This window comes from Oncorhynchus mykiss, chromosome 10 (genome assembly GCF_013265735.2).
Source record: "Oncorhynchus mykiss isolate Arlee chromosome 10, USDA_OmykA_1.1, whole genome shotgun sequence".
NCBI classification, from domain to species: Eukaryota; Metazoa; Chordata; class Actinopteri; order Salmoniformes; family Salmonidae; genus Oncorhynchus; species Oncorhynchus mykiss.
The window spans coordinates 87,069,265-87,089,264 of record NC_048574.1 but is presented as its reverse complement, the minus strand read 5'-3'; the positions used below and the strand labels follow the sequence as shown (position 1 = coordinate 87,089,264).

Here is a 20,000-nt window from a genome sequence, read left to right as displayed (position 1 = left end):
ATTATATATTTATTATATTAATCACCTGGAATATAATATATTATATTATATATTTATTATATTAATCACCTGGAATATAATATATTATATTATATATTTATTATAATAATCACCTGGAATATAATATATTATATATTTATTATATTAATCACCTGGAATATAATATATTATATATTTATTATATTAATCACCTGGAATATAATATATTATATTATATATTTATTATAATAATCACCTGGAATATAATATATTATATTATATATTTATTATATTAATCACCTGGAATATAATATATTATATTATATATTTATTATATTAATCACCTGGAATATAATATATTATATTATATATTTATTATAATAATCACCTGGAATATAATATATTATATTATATATTTATTATAATAATCACCTGGAATATAATATATTATATATTTATTATAATAATCACCTGGAATATAATATATTATATATTTATTATATTAATCACCTGGAATATAATATATTATATATTTATTATAATAATCACCTGGAATATAATATATTATATATTTATTATATTAATCACCTGGAATATAATATATTATATATTTATTATAATAATCACCTGGAATATAATATATTATATTATATATTTATTATATTAATCACCTGGAATATAATATATTATATTATATATTTATTATATTAATCACCTGGAATATAATATATTATATTATATATTTATTATAATAATCACCTGGAATATAATATATTATATTATATATTTATTATAATAATCACCTGGAATATAATATATTATATATTTATTATAATAATCACCTGGAATATAATATATTATATTATATATTTATTATATTAATCACCTGGAATATAATATATTATATTATATATTTATTATATTAATCACCTGGAATATAATATATTATATATTTATTATAATAATCACCTGGAATATAATATATTATATTATATATTTATTATAATAATCACCTGGAATATAATATATTATATTATATATTTATTATAATAATCACCTGGAATATAATATATTATATATTTATTATAATAATCACCTGGAATATAATATATTATATTATATATTTATTATATTAATCACCTGGAATATAATATATTATATATTTATTATATTAATCACCTGGAATATAATATATTATATATTTATTATATTAATCACCTGGAATATAATATATTATATATTTATTATATTAATCACCTGGAATATAATATATTATATATTTATTATAATAATCACCTGGAATATAAAACAATTATATATTTATTATATTAATCACCTGGAATATAATATATTATATATTTATTATAATAATCACCTGGAATATAAAACAATTATATATTTATTATATTAATCACCTGGAATATAATATATTATATATTTATTATAATAATCACCTGGAATATAATATATTATATTATATATTTATTATAATAATCACCTGGAATATAATATAATATATATTTATTATATTAATCACCTGGAATATAATATATTATATATTTATTATATTAATCACCTGGAATATAATATAATATATTATATATTTATTATATTAATCACCTGGAATATAATATATTATATATTTATTATATTAATCACCTGGAATATAATATATTATATATTTATTATATTAATCACCTGGAATATAATATATTATATTATATATTTAGTATAATAATCACCTGGAATATAATATATTATATTATATATTTATTATAATAATCACCTGGAATATAATATATTATATTATATATTTAGTATAATAATCACCTGGAATATAATATATTATATTATATATTTATTATAATAATCACCTGGAATATAATATATTATATTATATATTTAGTATAATAATCACCTGGAATATAATATATTATATTATATATTTATTATAATAATCACCTGGAATATAATATATTATATTATATATTTAGTATAATAATCACCTGGAATATATTATATTATATATTTATTATATTAATCACCTGGAATATAATATATTATATATTTATTATATTAATCACCTGGAATATAATATATTATATTATATATTTAGTATAATAATCACCTGGAATATAATATATTATATTATATATTTATTATATTAATCACCTGGAATATAATATATTATATTATATATTTATTATAATAATCACCTGGAATATAATATATTATATTATATATTTATTATATTAATCACCTGGAATATATTATATTATATATTTATTATATTAATCACCTGGAATATAATATATTATATATTTATTATAATAATCACCTGGAATATAATATATTATATTATATATTTATTATATTAATCACCTGGAATATAATATATTATATATTTATTATAATAATCACCTGGAATATAATATATTATATTATATATTTATTATATTAATCACCTGGAATATATTATATTATATATTTATTATATTAATCACCTGGAATATAATATATTATATATTTATTATATTAATCACCTGGAATATAATATATTATATATTTATTATATTAATCACCTGGAATATAATATATTATATATTTATTATATTAAATCACCTGGAATATAATATATTATATATTTATTATAATAATCACCTGGAATATAATATATTATATATTTATTATAATAATCACCTGGAATATAATATATTATATATTTATTATAATAATCACCTGGAATATATTATATTATATATTTATTATAATAATCACCTGGAATATATTATATTATATTATATATTTATTATATTAATCACCTGGAATATAATATATTATATATTTATTATATTAATCACCTGGAATATAATATATTATATTATATATTTAGTATAATAATCACCTGGAATATAATATATTATATTATATATTTAGTATAATAATCACCTGGAATATAATATATTATATTATATATTTATTATATTAATCACCTGGAATATATTATATTATATATTTATTATAATAATCACCTGGAATATATTATATTATATATTTATTATATTAATCACCTGGAATATAATATATTATATTATATATTTATTATATTAATCACCTGGAATATATTATATTATATATTTATTATAATAATCACCTGGAATATAATATATTATATTATATATTTATTATAATAATCACCTGGAATATAATATATTATATTATATATTTATTATATTAATCACCTGGAATATAATATATTATATTAATCACCTGGAATATAATATATTATATTATATATTTATTATAATAATCACCTGGAATATAATATATTATATATTTATTATAATAATCACCTGGAATATAATATAATATATTATATATTTATTATATTAATCACCTGGAATATAATATATTATATTATATATTTATTATATTAATCACCTGGAATATATTATATTATATATTTATTATATTAATCACCTGGAATATAATATATTATATATTTATTATATTAATCACCTGGAATATAATATATTATATTATATATTTATTATATTAATCACCTGGAATATATTATATTATATATTTATTATAATAATCACCTGGAATATATTATATTATATATTTATTATATTAATCACCTGGAATATAATATATTATATTATATATTTATTATAATAATCACCTGGAATATAATATATTATATATTTATTATAATAATCACCTGGAATATAATATAATATATTATATATTTATTATATTAATCACCTGGAATATAATATATTATATTATATATTTATTATAATAATCACCTGGAATATAATATATTATATTATATATTTATTATAATAATCACCTGGAATATAATATATTATATTATATATTTATTATAATAATCACCTGGAATATAATATATTATATATTTATTATATTAATCACCTGGAATATATTATATTATATATTTATTATATTAATCACCTGGAATATAATATATTATATATTTATTATATTAATCACCTGGAATATATTATATTATATATTTATTATATTAAACACCTGGAATATAATATATTATATATTTATTATATTAATCACCTGGAATATATTATATTATATATTTATTATATTAATCACCTGGAATATAATATATTATATATTTATTATAATAATCACCTGGAATATAATATATTATATTATATATTTATTATATTAATCACCTGGAATATATTATATTATATATTTATTATATTAATCACCTGGAATATAATATATTATATTATATATTTATTATATTAATCACCTGGAATATATTATATTATATATTTATTATATTAATCACCTGGAATATAATATATTATATTATATATTTATTATAATAATCACCTGGAATATAATATATTATATATTTATTATATTAATCACCTGGAATATAATATATTATATATTTATTATATTAATCACCTGGAATATATTATATTATATATTTATTATAATAATCACCTGGAATATAATATATTATATATTTATTATATTAATCACCTGGAATATAATATATTATATTATATATTTATTATATTAATCACCTGGAATATATTATATTATATATTTATTATATTAATCACCTGGAATATAATATATTATATTATATATTTATTATATTAATCACCTGGAATATAATATATTATATATTTATTATATTAATCACCTGGAATATAATATATTATATTATATATTTATTATATTAATCACCTGGAATATATTATATTATATTATATATTTATTATAATAATCACCTGGAATATAATATATTATATTATATATTTATTATAATAATCACCTGGAATATATTATATTATATATTTATTATATTAATCACCTGGAATATAATATATTATATATTTATTATATTAATCACCTGGAATATAATATATTATATATTTATTATATTAATCACCTGGAATATATTATATTATATATTTATTATATTAATCACCTGGAATATATTATATTATATTATATATTTATTATAATAATCACCTGGAATATATTATATTATATTATATATTTATTATAATAATCACCTGGAATATAATATATTATATTATATATTTATTATAATAATCACCTGGAATATATTATATTATATATTTATTATATTAATCACCTGGAATATAATATATAATATATTTATTATATTAATTACCTGGAATATAATATATTATATATTTATTATATTAATCACCTGGAATATAATATATTATATATTTATTATATTAATCACCTGGAATATAATATATTATATTATATATTTATTATAATAATCACCTGGAATATATTATATTATATATTTATTATAATAATCACCTGGAATATAATATATTATATTATATATTTATTATAATAATCACCTGGAATATATTATATTATATATTTATTATAATAATCACCTGGAATATAATATATTATATTATATATTTATTATAATAATCACCTGGAATATATTATATTATATTATATATTTATTATAATAATCACCTGGAATATATTATATTATATATTTATTATAATAATCACCTGGAATATAATATATTATATTATATATTTATTATAATAATCACCTGGAATATATTATATTATATATTTATTATAATAATCACCTGGAATATATTATATTATATATTTATTATAATAATCACCTGGAATATAATATATTATATTATATATTTATTATAATAATCACCTGGAATATAATATATTATATTATATATTTATTATAATAATCACCTGGAATATAATATATTATATATTTATTATATTAATCACCTGGAATATAATATATTATATTATATATTTATTATAATAATCACCTGGAATATATTATATTATATTATATATTTATTATAATAATCACCTGGAATATATTATATTATATATTTATTATAATAATCACCTGGAATATAATATATTATATATTTATTATATTAAATCACCTGGAATATAATATATTATATATTTATTATATTAATCACCTGGAATATAAAACAATTATATATTTATTATATTAATCACCTGGAATATAATATATTATATATTTATTATATTAATCACCTGGAATATATTATATTATATATTTATTATAATAATCACCTGGAATATAATATATTATATATTTATTATATTAATCACCTGGAATATAATATATTATATTATATATTTATTATATTAATCACCTGGAATATATTATATTATATATTTATTATATTAATCACCTGGAATATAATATATTATATTATATATTTATTATATTAATCACCTGGAATATAATATATTATATATTTATTATATTAATCACCTGGAATATAATATATTATATTATATATTTATTATATTAATCACCTGGAATATATTATATTATATTATATATTTATTATAATAATCACCTGGAATATAATATATTATATTATATATTTATTATAATAATCACCTGGAATATATTATATTATATATTTATTATATTAATCACCTGGAATATAATATATTATATATTTATTATATTAATCACCTGGAATATAATATATTATATATTTATTATATTAATCACCTGGAATATATTATATTATATATTTATTATATTAATCACCTGGAATATATTATATTATATTATATATTTATTATAATAATCACCTGGAATATATTATATTATATTATATATTTATTATAATAATCACCTGGAATATAATATATTATATTATATATTTATTATAATAATCACCTGGAATATATTATATTATATATTTATTATATTAATCACCTGGAATATAATATATAATATATTTATTATATTAATTACCTGGAATATAATATATTATATATTTATTATATTAATCACCTGGAATATAATATATTATATATTTATTATATTAATCACCTGGAATATAATATATTATATTATATATTTATTATAATAATCACCTGGAATATATTATATTATATATTTATTATAATAATCACCTGGAATATAATATATTATATTATATATTTATTATAATAATCACCTGGAATATAATATATTATATTATATATTTATTATAATAATCACCTGGAATATATTATATTATATATTTATTATAATAATCACCTGGAATATAATATATTATATTATATATTTATTATAATAATCACCTGGAATATATTATATTATATTATATATTTATTATAATAATCACCTGGAATATATTATATTATATATTTATTATAATAATCACCTGGAATATAATATATTATATTATATATTTATTATAATAATCACCTGGAATATATTATATTATATATTTATTATAATAATCACCTGGAATATATTATATTATATATTTATTATAATAATCACCTGGAATATAATATATTATATTATATATTTATTATAATAATCACCTGGAATATAATATATTATATTATATATTTATTATAATAATCACCTGGAATATAATATATTATATATTTATTATATTAATCACCTGGAATATAATATATTATATTATATATTTATTATAATAATCACCTGGAATATATTATATTATATTATATATTTATTATAATAATCACCTGGAATATATTATATTATATATTTATTATAATAATCACCTGGAATATAATATATTATATATTTATTATATTAAATCACCTGGAATATAATATATTATATATTTATTATATTAATCACCTGGAATATAAAACAATTATATATTTAGTATAATAATCACCTGGAATATAAAACAATTATATATTTTAACTATAATCACCATCATCACCACCATCACCACCACCATCACCACCACCATCACCACCACCATCACCACCACCATCACCATCATCACCACCATCACCACCACCATCACCACCACCATCACCACCACCATCACCACCACCATCACCACCACCATCATCACCACCATCACCACCACCATCACCACCACCACCATCACCACCATCACCACCACCATCACCACCACCATCACCACCACCATCACCACCACCATCATCACCACCATCACCACCACCATCACCATCACCACCACCATCACCACCACCATCATCACCACCATCATCACCACCATCACCACCACCATCACCACCACCATCACCACCACCATCATCACCACCACCATCACCACCATCACCACCACCATCATCACCACCAATATCATCACCACCACCACCATCACCACCACCACCATCATCACCACCACAATCCCCACCACCATCACCATCATCACCACCACCAACACCATCATCACCACCACCATCACCACCACCACCACCACCACCACCATCATCACCACCAATATCATCACCACCACCACCATCACCACCACCACCATCATCACCACCACAATCCCCACCACCATCACCATCATCACCACCACCAACACCATCATCACCACCACCACCACCACAATCATCACAATCACCACCACCACCACCATCACCACCACCATCATCACCACCATCACCACCACCACCATCCGCATCATCACCACCACCATTATCATCATCATCACCACCACCATTATCATAATCACCACCATCATCACCACCACCATTATCATCATCATCACCACCACCACCATTATCATCACCACCACCATTATCATAATCACCACCATCATCACCACCACCATTATCATTATCATCACCACCACCACCATTATCATCACCACCACCACCACCCCCATTATTCACACCACCAACACCACCATTATCACCATCACCACCACCATTATCATCACCACCACCATTATCATCGGCGGCAACCCCATCACCTCCATTATCATCATCACCACCACCACCATCACCATCACCATAATATTATATTCACCTTCTTGATGCCGACTGGGTGGCGGTACTCGTTCAACATCTGCCAGTCTTCCACCAGGATGCAGACTATCACACCACTCTGAGAGGAGACATGGAGAGATACACACTATCACACCACTCTGGGAGGAGACATGGAGAGATACACACTATCACACCACTCTGGGAGGAGACATGGAGAGATACACACTATCACACCACTCTGGGAGGAGACATGGAGAGATACACACTATCACACCACTCTGGGAGGAGACATGGAGAGATACACACTATCACACCACTCTGGGAGGAGACATGGAGAGATACACACTATCACACCACTCTGGGAGGAGACATGGAGAGATACACACTATCACACCACTCTGGGAGGAGATATGGAGAGACATGGAGAGATACACACTCTCACACCACTCTGGGAGGAGACATGGAGAGATACACACTATCACACCACTCTGGGAGGAGACATGGAGAGATACACACTATCACACCACTCTGGGAGGAGACATGGAGAGATACACACTATCACACCACTCTGGGAGGAGACATGGAGAGACATGGAGAGACACACACTATCACACCACTCTGGGAGGAGACATGGAGAGACATGGAGAGACACACACTATCACACCACTCTGGGAGGAGACATGGAGAGATACACACTATCACACCACTCTGGGAGGAGACATGGAGAGATACACACTATCACACCACTCTGGGAGGAGACATGGAGAGACACACACTATCACACCACTCTGGGAGGAGACATGGAGAGATACACACTATCACACCACTCTGGGAGGAGACATGGAGAGATACACACTATCACACCACTCTGGGAGGAGACATGGAGAGACATGGAGAGATACACACTATCACACCACTCTGGGAGGAGACATGGAGAGATACACACTATCACACCACTCTGGGAGGAGACATGGAGAGACATGGAGAGATACACACTATCACACCACTCTGGGAGGAGACATGGAGAGATACACACTATCACACCACTCTGGGAGGAGACATGGAGAGACATGGAGAGATACACACTATCACACCACTCTGGGAGGAGACATGGAGAGATACACACTATCACACCACTCTGGGAGGAGACATGGAGAGATACACACTATCACACCACTCTGGGAGGAGACATGGAGAGACACACACTATCACACCACTCTGGGAGGAGACATGGAGAGACATGGAGAGATACACACTATCACACCACTCTGGGAGGAGACATGGAGAGACACACACTATCACACCACTCTGGGAGGAGACATGGAGAGATACACACTATCACACCACTCTGGGAGGAGACATGGAGAGACACACACTATCACACCACTCTGGGAGGAGACATGGAGAGACACACACTATCACACCACTCTGGGAGGAGACATGGAGAGACACACACGATCACACCACTCTGGGAGGAGACATGGAGAGATACACACTATCACACCACTCTGGGAGGAGACATGGAGAGATACACACTATCACACCACTCTGGGAGGAGACATGGAGAGACACACACTATCACACAACTCTGGGAGGAGACATGGAGAGATACACACTATCACACCACTCTGGGAGGAGACATGGAGAGACACACACTATCACACCACTCTGGGAGGAGACATGGAGAGATACACACTATCACACCACTCTGGGAGGAGACATGGAGAGATACACACTATCACACCACTCTGGGAGGAGACATGGAGAGATACACACTATCACACCACTCTGGGAGGAGACATGGAGAGATACACACTATCACACCACTCTGGGAGGAGACATGGAGAGATACACACTATCACACCACTCTGGGAGGAGACATGGAGAGATACACACTATCACACCACTCTGGGAGGAGACATGGAGAGATACACACTATCACACCACTCTGGGAGGAGACATGGAGAGATACACACTATCACACCACTCTGGGAGGAGACATGGAGAGACACACACTATCACACCACTCTGGAACATGGGGTTTCTAGGTTTAACACGTGTGTGTGTGTGTGTGTGTGTGTGTGTGTGGGGTCTTACATCAGTCCCGTAGAACAGGAAGTCGTTAGTGAGGGCGTGACTGACGATGTGTTCTTTACGGTCTCCGTCTGGAAACAGCCTGGTCTGTCTCTGTTCCTGTTGGCCCTCGCCCTCCATCTACACACACACACACACGTTAAGATCACAGATACGGACACTCAAATACACAGGACCTTCTACTACATACCCCCCTCTCCTCACCCCCCCCCCCCCCCCCCAACCCTCTCCTCTCCTCACCCCCCCCCCCCCCAAAACACCCTTAACCCTCTCCTCACCCCCCCCAAAACACCCCCAACCCTCTCCTCACCCCCCCCCAACCTCCAACCCTCTCCTCACCCACCCCCCCACCCCTCCAACCCTCTCCTCACCCCCCCCAACCTCCAACCCTCTCCTCTCCTCACCCCCCCCAAAACACCCCCAACCCTCTCCTCACCCCCCCCCCCCAACCCTCTCCTCTCCTCACCCCCCCCAAAACACCCCCAACCCTCTCCTCACCCCCCCCAACCTCCAACCCTCTCCTCACCCACCCCCCCACCCCTCCCCTCACCCCCCCCCCCCAAACCTCTCCTCACCCCCCCCCCCAAACCTCTCCTCACCCCCCCCCCCCCCCCAAACCTCTCCTCACCCCCCCTCCCCAAACCCCCCCCTTCTCACCATGTGTAGCTGTACTTTGCCCTCAAACAGAGCCGCTGCGTATTCTGAGTTCAGACACATGGTGGCGATGGTCCCCAAATACTCCATGTCCTTCAGCCTCTCCACACCTGATGTTTACAAACACATCACAATGTTCCCAAGAACATACACACTCACAAATACACACTCACAAAACACACTCACAATACACACTCACAATACACACTCACAATGCACACTCACAAATACACACTCACAAATACACACTCACAATACACACTCACAATACACACTCACAAAACACACTCACAATACACACTCACAAAACACACTCACAATACACACTCACAAATACACACTCACAAATACACATTCACAAAACACACTCACAAACTCAGTGAACACACACACACACCGGAGTCTCCCAGGGCGTAGAACCAGGCTCGGTTGTTCATCCCCACGGCAACGTGGTAGGGTCCCACGGCGATGAAGTTAGGCTCCACCTCCACCGCCACAGCAACAGGAGCTTCCTGTCAGACAACACAGAGTTCATGACACTGCGTGTGTGCACACGCTCGCTCACTCGCTCTACAGGTGTTCTGTTTAGAATGGTGTTTCCCCAGGTGTTCTGTTTAGAATGGTGTTTTCCCCCAGGTGTTCTGTTTAGAATGGTGTTTTCCCCAGGTGTTCTGTTTAGAATGGTGTTTTCCCCCAGGTGTTCTGTTTAGAATGGTGTTATCCCGCAGGTGTTCTGTTTAGAATGGTGTTTTCCCCCAGGTGTTCTGTTTAGAATGGTGTTTTCCCCAGGTGTTCTGTTTAGAATGGTGTTTTCCCCAGGTGTTCTGTTTAGAATGTTCCCCCAGGTGTTCTGTTTAGAATGGTGTTTTCCCCAGGTGTTCTGTTTAGAATGGTGTTTTCCCCCAGGTGTTCTGTTTAGAATGGTGTTTTCCCTCAGGTGTTCTGTTTAGAATGGTGTTTTCCCCAGGTGTTCTGTTTAGAATGGTGTTTTCCCCAGGTGTTCTGTTTAGAATGTTCCCCCAGGTGTTCTGTTTAGAATGGTGTTTTCCCCAGGTGTTCTGTTTAGAATGGTGTTTTCCCCCAGGTGTTCTGTTTAGAATGGTGTTTTCCCCCAGGTGTTCTGTTTAGAATGGTGTTTTCCCCCAGGTGTTCTGTTTAGAATGGTGTTTCCCCAGGTGTTCTGTTTAGAATGGTGTTTTCCCCCAGGTGTTCTGTTTAGAATGGTGTTTTCCCCCAGGTGTTCTGTTTAGAATGGTCCCCCAGGTGTTCTGTTTAGAATGGTGTTTTCCACCAGGTGTTCTGTTTAGAATGGTCCCCCAGGTGTTCTGTTTAGAATGGTGTTTTCCCCCAGGTGTTCTGTTTAGAATGGTGTTTTCCCCAGGTGTTCTGTTTAGAATGGTCCCCCAGGTGTTCTGTTTAGAATGGTGTTTTCCCCAGGTGTTCTGTTTAGAATGGTGTTTTCCCCAGGTGTTCTGTTTAGAATGGTGTTTTCCCCCAGGTGTTCTGTTTAGAATGTTCCCCCAGGTGTTCTGTTTAGAATGGTGTTTTCCCCCAGGTGTTCTGTTTAGAATGGTGTTTTCCCCCAGGTGTTCTGTTTAGAATGGTGTTTTCCCCAGGTGTTCTGTTTAGAATGGTGTTTTCCCCAGGTGTTCTGTTTAGAATGGTGTTTTCCCCCAGGTGTTCTGTTTAGAATGGTGTTTTCCCCCAGGTGTTCTGTTTAGAATGGTGTTTTCCCCAGGTGTTCTGTTTAGAATGGTGTTTTCCCCAGGTGTTCTGTTTAGAATGGTGTTTTCCCCCAGGTGTTCTGTTTAGAATGGTGTTTTCCCCCAGGTGTTCTGTTTAGAATGGTGTTTTCCCCCAGGTGTTCTGTTTAGAATGGTGTTTTCCCCAGGTGTTCTGTTTAGAATGGTGTTTTCCCCCAGGTGTTCTGTTTAGAATGGTGTTATCCCGCAGGTGTTCTGTTTAGAATGGTGTTTTCCCCCAGGTGTTCTGTTTAGAATGGTGTTTTCCCCAGGTGTTCTGTTTAGAATGGTGTTTTCCCCAGGTGTTCTGTTTAGAATGGTGTTTTCCCCAGGTGTTCTGTTTAGAATGTTCCCCCAGGTGTTCTGTTTAGAATGGTGTTTTCCCCAGGTGTTCTGTTTAGAATGGTGTTTTCCCCAGGTGTTCTGTTTAGAATGGTGTTTTCCCCCAGGTGTTCTGTTTAGAATGGTGTTTTCCCTCAGGTGTTCTGTTTAGAATGGTGTTTTCCCCAGGTGTTCTGTTTAGAATGGTGTTTTCCCCAGGTGTTCTGTTTAGAATGTTCCCCCAGGTGTTCTGTTTAGAATGGTGTTTTCCCCAGGTGTTCTGTTTAGAATGGTGTTTTCCCCCAGGTGTTCTGTTTAGAATGGTGTTTTCCCCCAGGTGTTCTGTTTAGAATGGTGTTTTCCCCCAGGTGTTCTGTTTAGAATGGTGTTTTCCCCCAGGTGTTCTGTTTAGAATGGTGTTTCCCCAGGTGTTCTGTTTAGAATGGTGTTTTCCCCCAGGTGTTCTGTTTAGAATGGTGTTTTCCCCCAGGTGTTCTGTTTAGAATGGTCCCCCAGGTGTTCTGTTTAGAATGGTGTTTTCCACCAGGTGTTCTGTTTAGAATGGTCCCCCAGGTGTTCTGTTTAGAATGGTGTTTTCCCCCAGGTGTTCTGTTTAGAATGGTGTTTTCCCCAGGTGTTCTGTTTAGAATGGTCCCCCAGGTGTTCTGTTTAGAATGGTGTTTTCCCCAGGTGTTCTGTTTAGAATGGTGTTTTCCCCAGGTGTTCTGTTTAGAATGGTGTTTTCCCCCAGGTGTTCTGTTTAGAATGTTCCCCCAGGTGTTCTGTTTAGAATGGTGTTTTCCCCCAGGTGTTCTGTTTAGAATGGTGTTTTCCCCCAGGTGTTCTGTTTAGAATGGTGTTTTCCCCAGGTGTTCTGTTTAGAATGGTGTTTTCCCCAGGTGTTCTGTTTAGAATGGTGTTTTCCCCCAGGTGTTCTGTTTAGAATGGTGTTTTCCCCCAGGTGTTCTGTTTAGAATGGTGTTTTCCCCAGGTGTTCTGTTTAGAATGGTGTTTTCCCCAGGTGTTCTGTTTAGAATGGTGTTTTCCCCCAGGTGTTCTGTTTAGAATGGTGTTTTCCCCCAGGTGTTCTGTTTAGAATGGTGTTTTCCCCCAGGTGTTCTGTTTAGAATGGTGTTTTCCCCAGGTGTTCTGTTTAGAATGGTGTTTTCCCCCAGGTGTTCTGTTTAGAATGGTGTTATCCCGCAGGTGTTCTGTTTAGAATGGTGTTTTCCCCCAGGTGTTCTGTTTAGAATGGTGTTTTCCCCAGGTGTTCTGTTTAGAATGGTGTTTTCCCCAGGTGTTCTGTTTAGAATGTTCCCCCAGGTGTTCTGTTTAGAATGGTGTTTTCCCCAGGTGTTCTGTTTAGAATGGTGTTTTCCCCCAGGTGTTCTGTTTAGAATGGTGTTTTCCCCCAGGTGTTCTGTTTAGAATGGTGTTTTCCCCAGGTGTTCTGTTTAGAATGGTGTTTTCCCCAGGTGTTCTGTTTAGAATGGTGTTTTCCCCAGGTGTTCTGTTTAGAATGTTCCCCCAGGTGTTCTGTTTAGAATGGTGTTTTCCCCAGGTGTTCTGTTTAGAATGGTGTTTTCCCCAGGTGTTCTGTTTAGAATGGTGTTTTCCCCCAGGTGTTCTGTTTAGAATGGTGTTTTCCCCAGGTGTTCTGTTTAGAATGGTGTTTTCCCCCAGGTGTTCTGTTTAGAATGGTGTTTTCCCTCAGGTGTTCTGTTTAGAATGGTGTTTTCCCTCAGGTGTTCTGTTTAGAATGGTCCCACAGCGTGTTCTGTTTAGAATGGTGTTTTCCCCCAGGTGTTCTGTTTAGAATGGTGTTTTCCCCCAGGTGTTCTGTTTAGAATGGTGTTTTCCCCAGGTGTTCTGTTTAGAATGGTGTTTTCCCCAGGTGTTCTGTTTAGAATGGTGTTTTCCCCCAGGTGTTCTGTTTAGAATGGTGTTTTCCCCAGGTGTTCTGTTTAGAATGGTGTTTTCCCCAGGTGTTCTGTTTAGAATGGTGTTTTCCCCCAGGTGTTCTGTTTAGAATGGTGTTTTCCCCCAGGTGTTCTGTTTAGAATGGTGTTTTCCCCCAGGTGTTCTGTTTAGAATGGTGTTTTCCCCAGGTGTTCTGTTTAGAATGGTGTTTTCCCCCAGGTGTTCTGTTTAGAATGGTGTTATCCCGCAGGTGTTCTGTTTAGAATGGTGTTTTCCCCCAGGTGTTCTGTTTAGAATGGTGTTTTCCCTCAGGTGTTCTGTTTAGAATGGTGTTTTCCCCAGGTGTTCTGTTTAGAATGTTCCCCCAGGTGTTCTGTTTAGAATGGTGTTTTCTCCAGGTGTTCTGTTTAGAATGGTGTTTTCCCCCAGGTGTTCTGTTTAGAATGGTGTTTTCCCCCAGGTGTTCTGTTTAGAATGGTGTTTTCCCCAGGTGTTCTGTTTAGAATGGTGTTTTCCCCAGGTGTTCTGTTTAGAATGGTGTTTTCCCCAGGTGTTCTGTTTAGAATGGTGTTTTCCCCCAGGTGTTCTGTTTAGAATGGTGTTTTCCCTCAGGTGTTCTGTTTAGAATGGTGTTTTCCCCAGGTGTTCTGTTTAGAATGTTCCCCCAGGTGTTCTGTTTAGAATGGTGTTTTCCCCAGGTGTTCTGTTTAGAATGGTGTTTTCCCCCAGGTGTTCTGTTTAGAATGGTGTTTTCCCTCAGGTGTTCTGTTTAGAATGGTGTTTTCCCCAGGTGTTCTGTTTAGAATGTTCCCCCAGGTGTTCTGTTTAGAATGGTGTTTTCCCCAGGTGTTCTGTTTAGAATGGTGTTTTCCCCCAGGTGTTCTGTTTAGAATGGTGTTTTCCCCCAGGTGTTCTGTTTAGAATGGTGTTTTCCCCAGGTGTTCTGTTTAGAATGGTGTTTTCCCCAGGTGTTCTGTTTAGAATGGTGTTTTCCCCAGGTGTTCTGTTTAGAATGGTGTTTTCCCCCAGGTGTTCTGTTTAGAATGGTGTTTTCCCTCAGGTGTTCTGTTTAGAATGGTGTTTTCCCCAGGTGTTCTGTTTAGAATGTTCCCCCAGGTGTTCTGTTTAGAATGGTGTTTTCCCCAGGTGTTCTGTTTAGAATGGTGTTTTCCCTCAGGTGTTCTGTTTAGAATGGTGTTTTCCCCAGGTGTTCTGTTTAGAATGTTCCCCCAGGTGTTCTGTTTAGAATGGTCCCACAGCGTGTTCTGTTTAGAATGGTCCCACAGCGTGTTCTCACCCCCTCTACGCGGTTAGACACGGTGACCTCCAGCAGGGAGGTCAGATAGGCCAGGCGGGTCCCACAGCTGTGCCCCAGGATGGGGAGACGGGTCAGGAAGACGTGCAGGGCTCCTCTCTGGGTGGAGACGGCCAACAACTGACCATCATCTGTCCAGCTCAACTGGTCTAGACCTGGGGGGGGGGGAGACACAGACAAACACCAAAATTCAAGTTAACTGCATTTGGGGATGAACACATTAATTGTATTCCAACTGTGTGTGGGGGTCTGTATGGTGTGTGTGTGTGTGTGTGTGTGGGGGGGGGGGGGTCTGTATGCTGTATAAGGTGTGTGTGTGTGTGTGTGTCATCAGTCAGCGTGTCACCTTGAGTCTCATCCTCCAGGTTGACGATGGCGTCCATCTCCTTCAGCTCAGACAGATCATGGATCTTTATACTGCAACAAACACACACACACACACACACGCACACGCACACACGCACACACGCACACACACACACACAGGTATACACACACACACACACACACACACACACACACACACACACACACACACACACACACACACACATATAAACACAATTTATTAGGGAATCTCTGCAGTGTGTGTGTGTGTGTGTGTGTGTATAGTGTGTGTGGGTACCTGTTGTCCCCACAGGAAGCAGCCTTGTTGAGAGCAGAGGAAATGGCGACGCTGGTCAGACTGTCTTTATGGTTGTGAGCCTGGAACAGCTCCTGACCGATCTCTCTGATGTGAGTGGAGATCACAACAAAATAACCCTGAGAGAAACCGATCAGGATGTAGCCATCACCATACCTTGGAGGAGGGGAGGGGGAGGAGGGGAGGGGAGGAGGGGAGGAGGAGGCGAGGAGGAGGAGGCGAGGGGGACGAGGGGGGAGGAGGAGGAGGGGGGGGGGGGGGGAGGAGGAGGGGAGGAGGAGGGGGAAGGGATGAGGAAGTGGGAGAGGGGGGGCGGAGGAGGAGGGGGGAGGAGGGAAGGGGAGGGGGGAGGAGGGAAGGGGAGGGAGGAGGAGGGGGAGGGGGAGGGAGGAGGAGGGGGGAGGGAGGGAGGAGGAGGAGGGGGGAGGGAGGAGGAGGGGAGAGGGGAGGAGGGAGGGAGGAGGGGAGAGGGGAGGAGGAAGGAGGAGGAGGGGGGAGGAGGGAGGGGGAGGTGAGAAAATGCCAAGTTACAAACAGAAATAGCCAAAGAAATATGTGTGTGTGTGTGTGTGTGTGTGTGTGTGTGTGTGTGTGTGTGTGTACCAGCGGTAGGAGATGATGTGTCCGTAGCGCTGTTGGAAGGCCAGCTCTATGGGGTTGTCGGGGTCGTTGAGGTTAAACAGGAACAGGGTCTTCTTCCCCACGGCAACGCTCACCTGATGGGGTCAGAGGTCAGTATGTGGTATGGGTTATGTCCCAAATAGAACCCTATTCCCTACATAGTGCACTACTATATACCAGCCCTATGGAACCCTATTCCCTACATAGTGCACTACTATATACCAGCCCTATGGAACCCGAGAAGACGGAGCGAGAAGAAGGAGCGAGAAGACAGAGGGAGAAGACAGAGGGAGAAGACAGAGGGAGAAGACAGAGGGAGAAGACAGAGGGAGAAGACGGAGCGAGAAGACAGAGGGAGAAGACAGAGGGAGAAGACAGAGGGAGAAGACAGAGGGAGAAGACGGAGGGAGAAGACGGAGGGAGAAGACGGAGGGAGAAGACGGAGGGAGAAGACGGAGCGAGAAGACGGAGCGAGAAGACGGAGCGAGAAGACGGAGCGAGAAGACGGAGCGAGAAGACGGAGCGAGAAGACGGAGCGAGAAGACAGAGCGAGAAGACAGAGCGAGAAGACAGAGCGAGAAGACAGAATCTCACCTCTTCATTTGATACCGTAGAGCTGGGATGGGATAAACTAGAAACGATCAACACCGACCAAACCGACCACTTACCGTAGAGCTGGGATGGGATAAACTAGAAACGATCAACACCGACCAAACCGACCACTACCGTGGACTTTCACTACGATAACTAACCTGTATGGTTCTACGAGAGAAATGTGAAGTTTGAAATTAAATGAGTTGTGGTCATTAATGTGGGTGATTGATGACGGATTCTTGTCCACGTAGCCCAGCTCTATGTTACCCAGCTCTATGTAACCCAGCTCTATGTTACCCAGCTCTATGTTACCCAGCTCTATGTTACCCAGCTCTATGTTACCCAGCTCTATGTTACCCAGCTCTATGTGGCCCAGCTCTATGTTACCCAGCTCTATGTGGCCCGTAAGGCTTCATGAACAGTCAGTAACAGACTGGCACAGCAACACTCACTGTGCTCTCTCCTGGGGAAGACCTCTCGTCTGTCTTCATCACAGAGAACTGGACATCAGCTGGGTCAGAACGCACCGACGTCTGGGGGGAGGGAGGGGGAGAGGGGGAGGGAGATGGGGAGAGAGAGGGAGGGAGAGGGAGAGGAGAGAGGGAGGGAGGTGAAGACGGGGGGAAAGGGAGAGGAGAGAGACGGAGGGAGAGTGAGAGGAGAGAGGGGGAGGGATGGGGAGAGAGGGGGAGGGAGGTAAAGACAGGGTGAGGGAGGGAGGTAAAGACAGGGGGAAGGTGAGAGGAGAGGAGAGAGACGGAGGGAGATGGGGAGAGAGGGGGAGGGATGGGGAGAGAGTGGGAGGGAGAAGGGGGTGGGAGGGGGAGAGGAAGGTAAAGAAAGGGGGAAGGTGAGAGGAGAGAGATGGAGGGAGAGGGAGAGGAGAGAGACGGAGGGAGATGGGGAGAGAGGGGGAGGGATGGGGAGAGAGGGGGAGGGAGAAGGGGGTGGGAGGGGGAGAGGAAGGTAAAGAAAGGGGGAAGGTGAGAGGAGAGAGATGGAGGGAGGGAGAACGAGAGAAAGGTTGATAGAGAAGTACTGTAGGATGGTGTGTTAATGTATGCTTTTATTTAACTAGGCAAGTCAGTTAACATTATTATTTACAATGACGGTGTTACCTGTCGGACGGTGTCTCCCTCCTGGTTGCTAATGGTTACGCTGCAGTCCTCGCTGCCCAGCGCCAACAGGTTCTGAGAACTCCAGCAGCCACAGGTGATACGCTTAGTGTGCTTTCCTGTGTGTGTGTGTGTGTGTGTGTGTGTGAGTGACAGAGAAAGAGAGT

At 35.5% G+C, this 20,000-nt stretch overlaps 1 protein-coding gene across 1 annotated transcript in view; it reads right to left on the bottom strand.

The window, feature by feature from the left end:
* The window catches only part of LOC110516832 (WD repeat-containing protein 19-like), a 71,898-nt gene that overhangs the window by 40,385 nt on the left and 11,513 nt on the right, over positions 1 to 20,000 (bottom strand). The window contains exons 6-15 of the mRNA XM_036934402.1: positions 19,837 to 19,952; positions 19,171 to 19,251; positions 18,107 to 18,219; positions 17,486 to 17,659; positions 17,207 to 17,277; positions 16,843 to 17,015; positions 11,960 to 12,074; positions 11,566 to 11,672; positions 10,912 to 11,028; positions 8,855 to 8,932 (exon numbers count right to left, since the gene is read on the bottom strand). Of these exons, the coding sequence (XP_036790297.1) occupies positions 8,855 to 8,932; positions 10,912 to 11,028; positions 11,566 to 11,672; positions 11,960 to 12,074; positions 16,843 to 17,015; positions 17,207 to 17,277; positions 17,486 to 17,659; positions 18,107 to 18,219; positions 19,171 to 19,251; positions 19,837 to 19,952 (1,145 nt within the window). The remainder of the gene's footprint in view (positions 1 to 8,854; positions 8,933 to 10,911; positions 11,029 to 11,565; positions 11,673 to 11,959; positions 12,075 to 16,842; positions 17,016 to 17,206; positions 17,278 to 17,485; positions 17,660 to 18,106; positions 18,220 to 19,170; positions 19,252 to 19,836; positions 19,953 to 20,000) is intronic.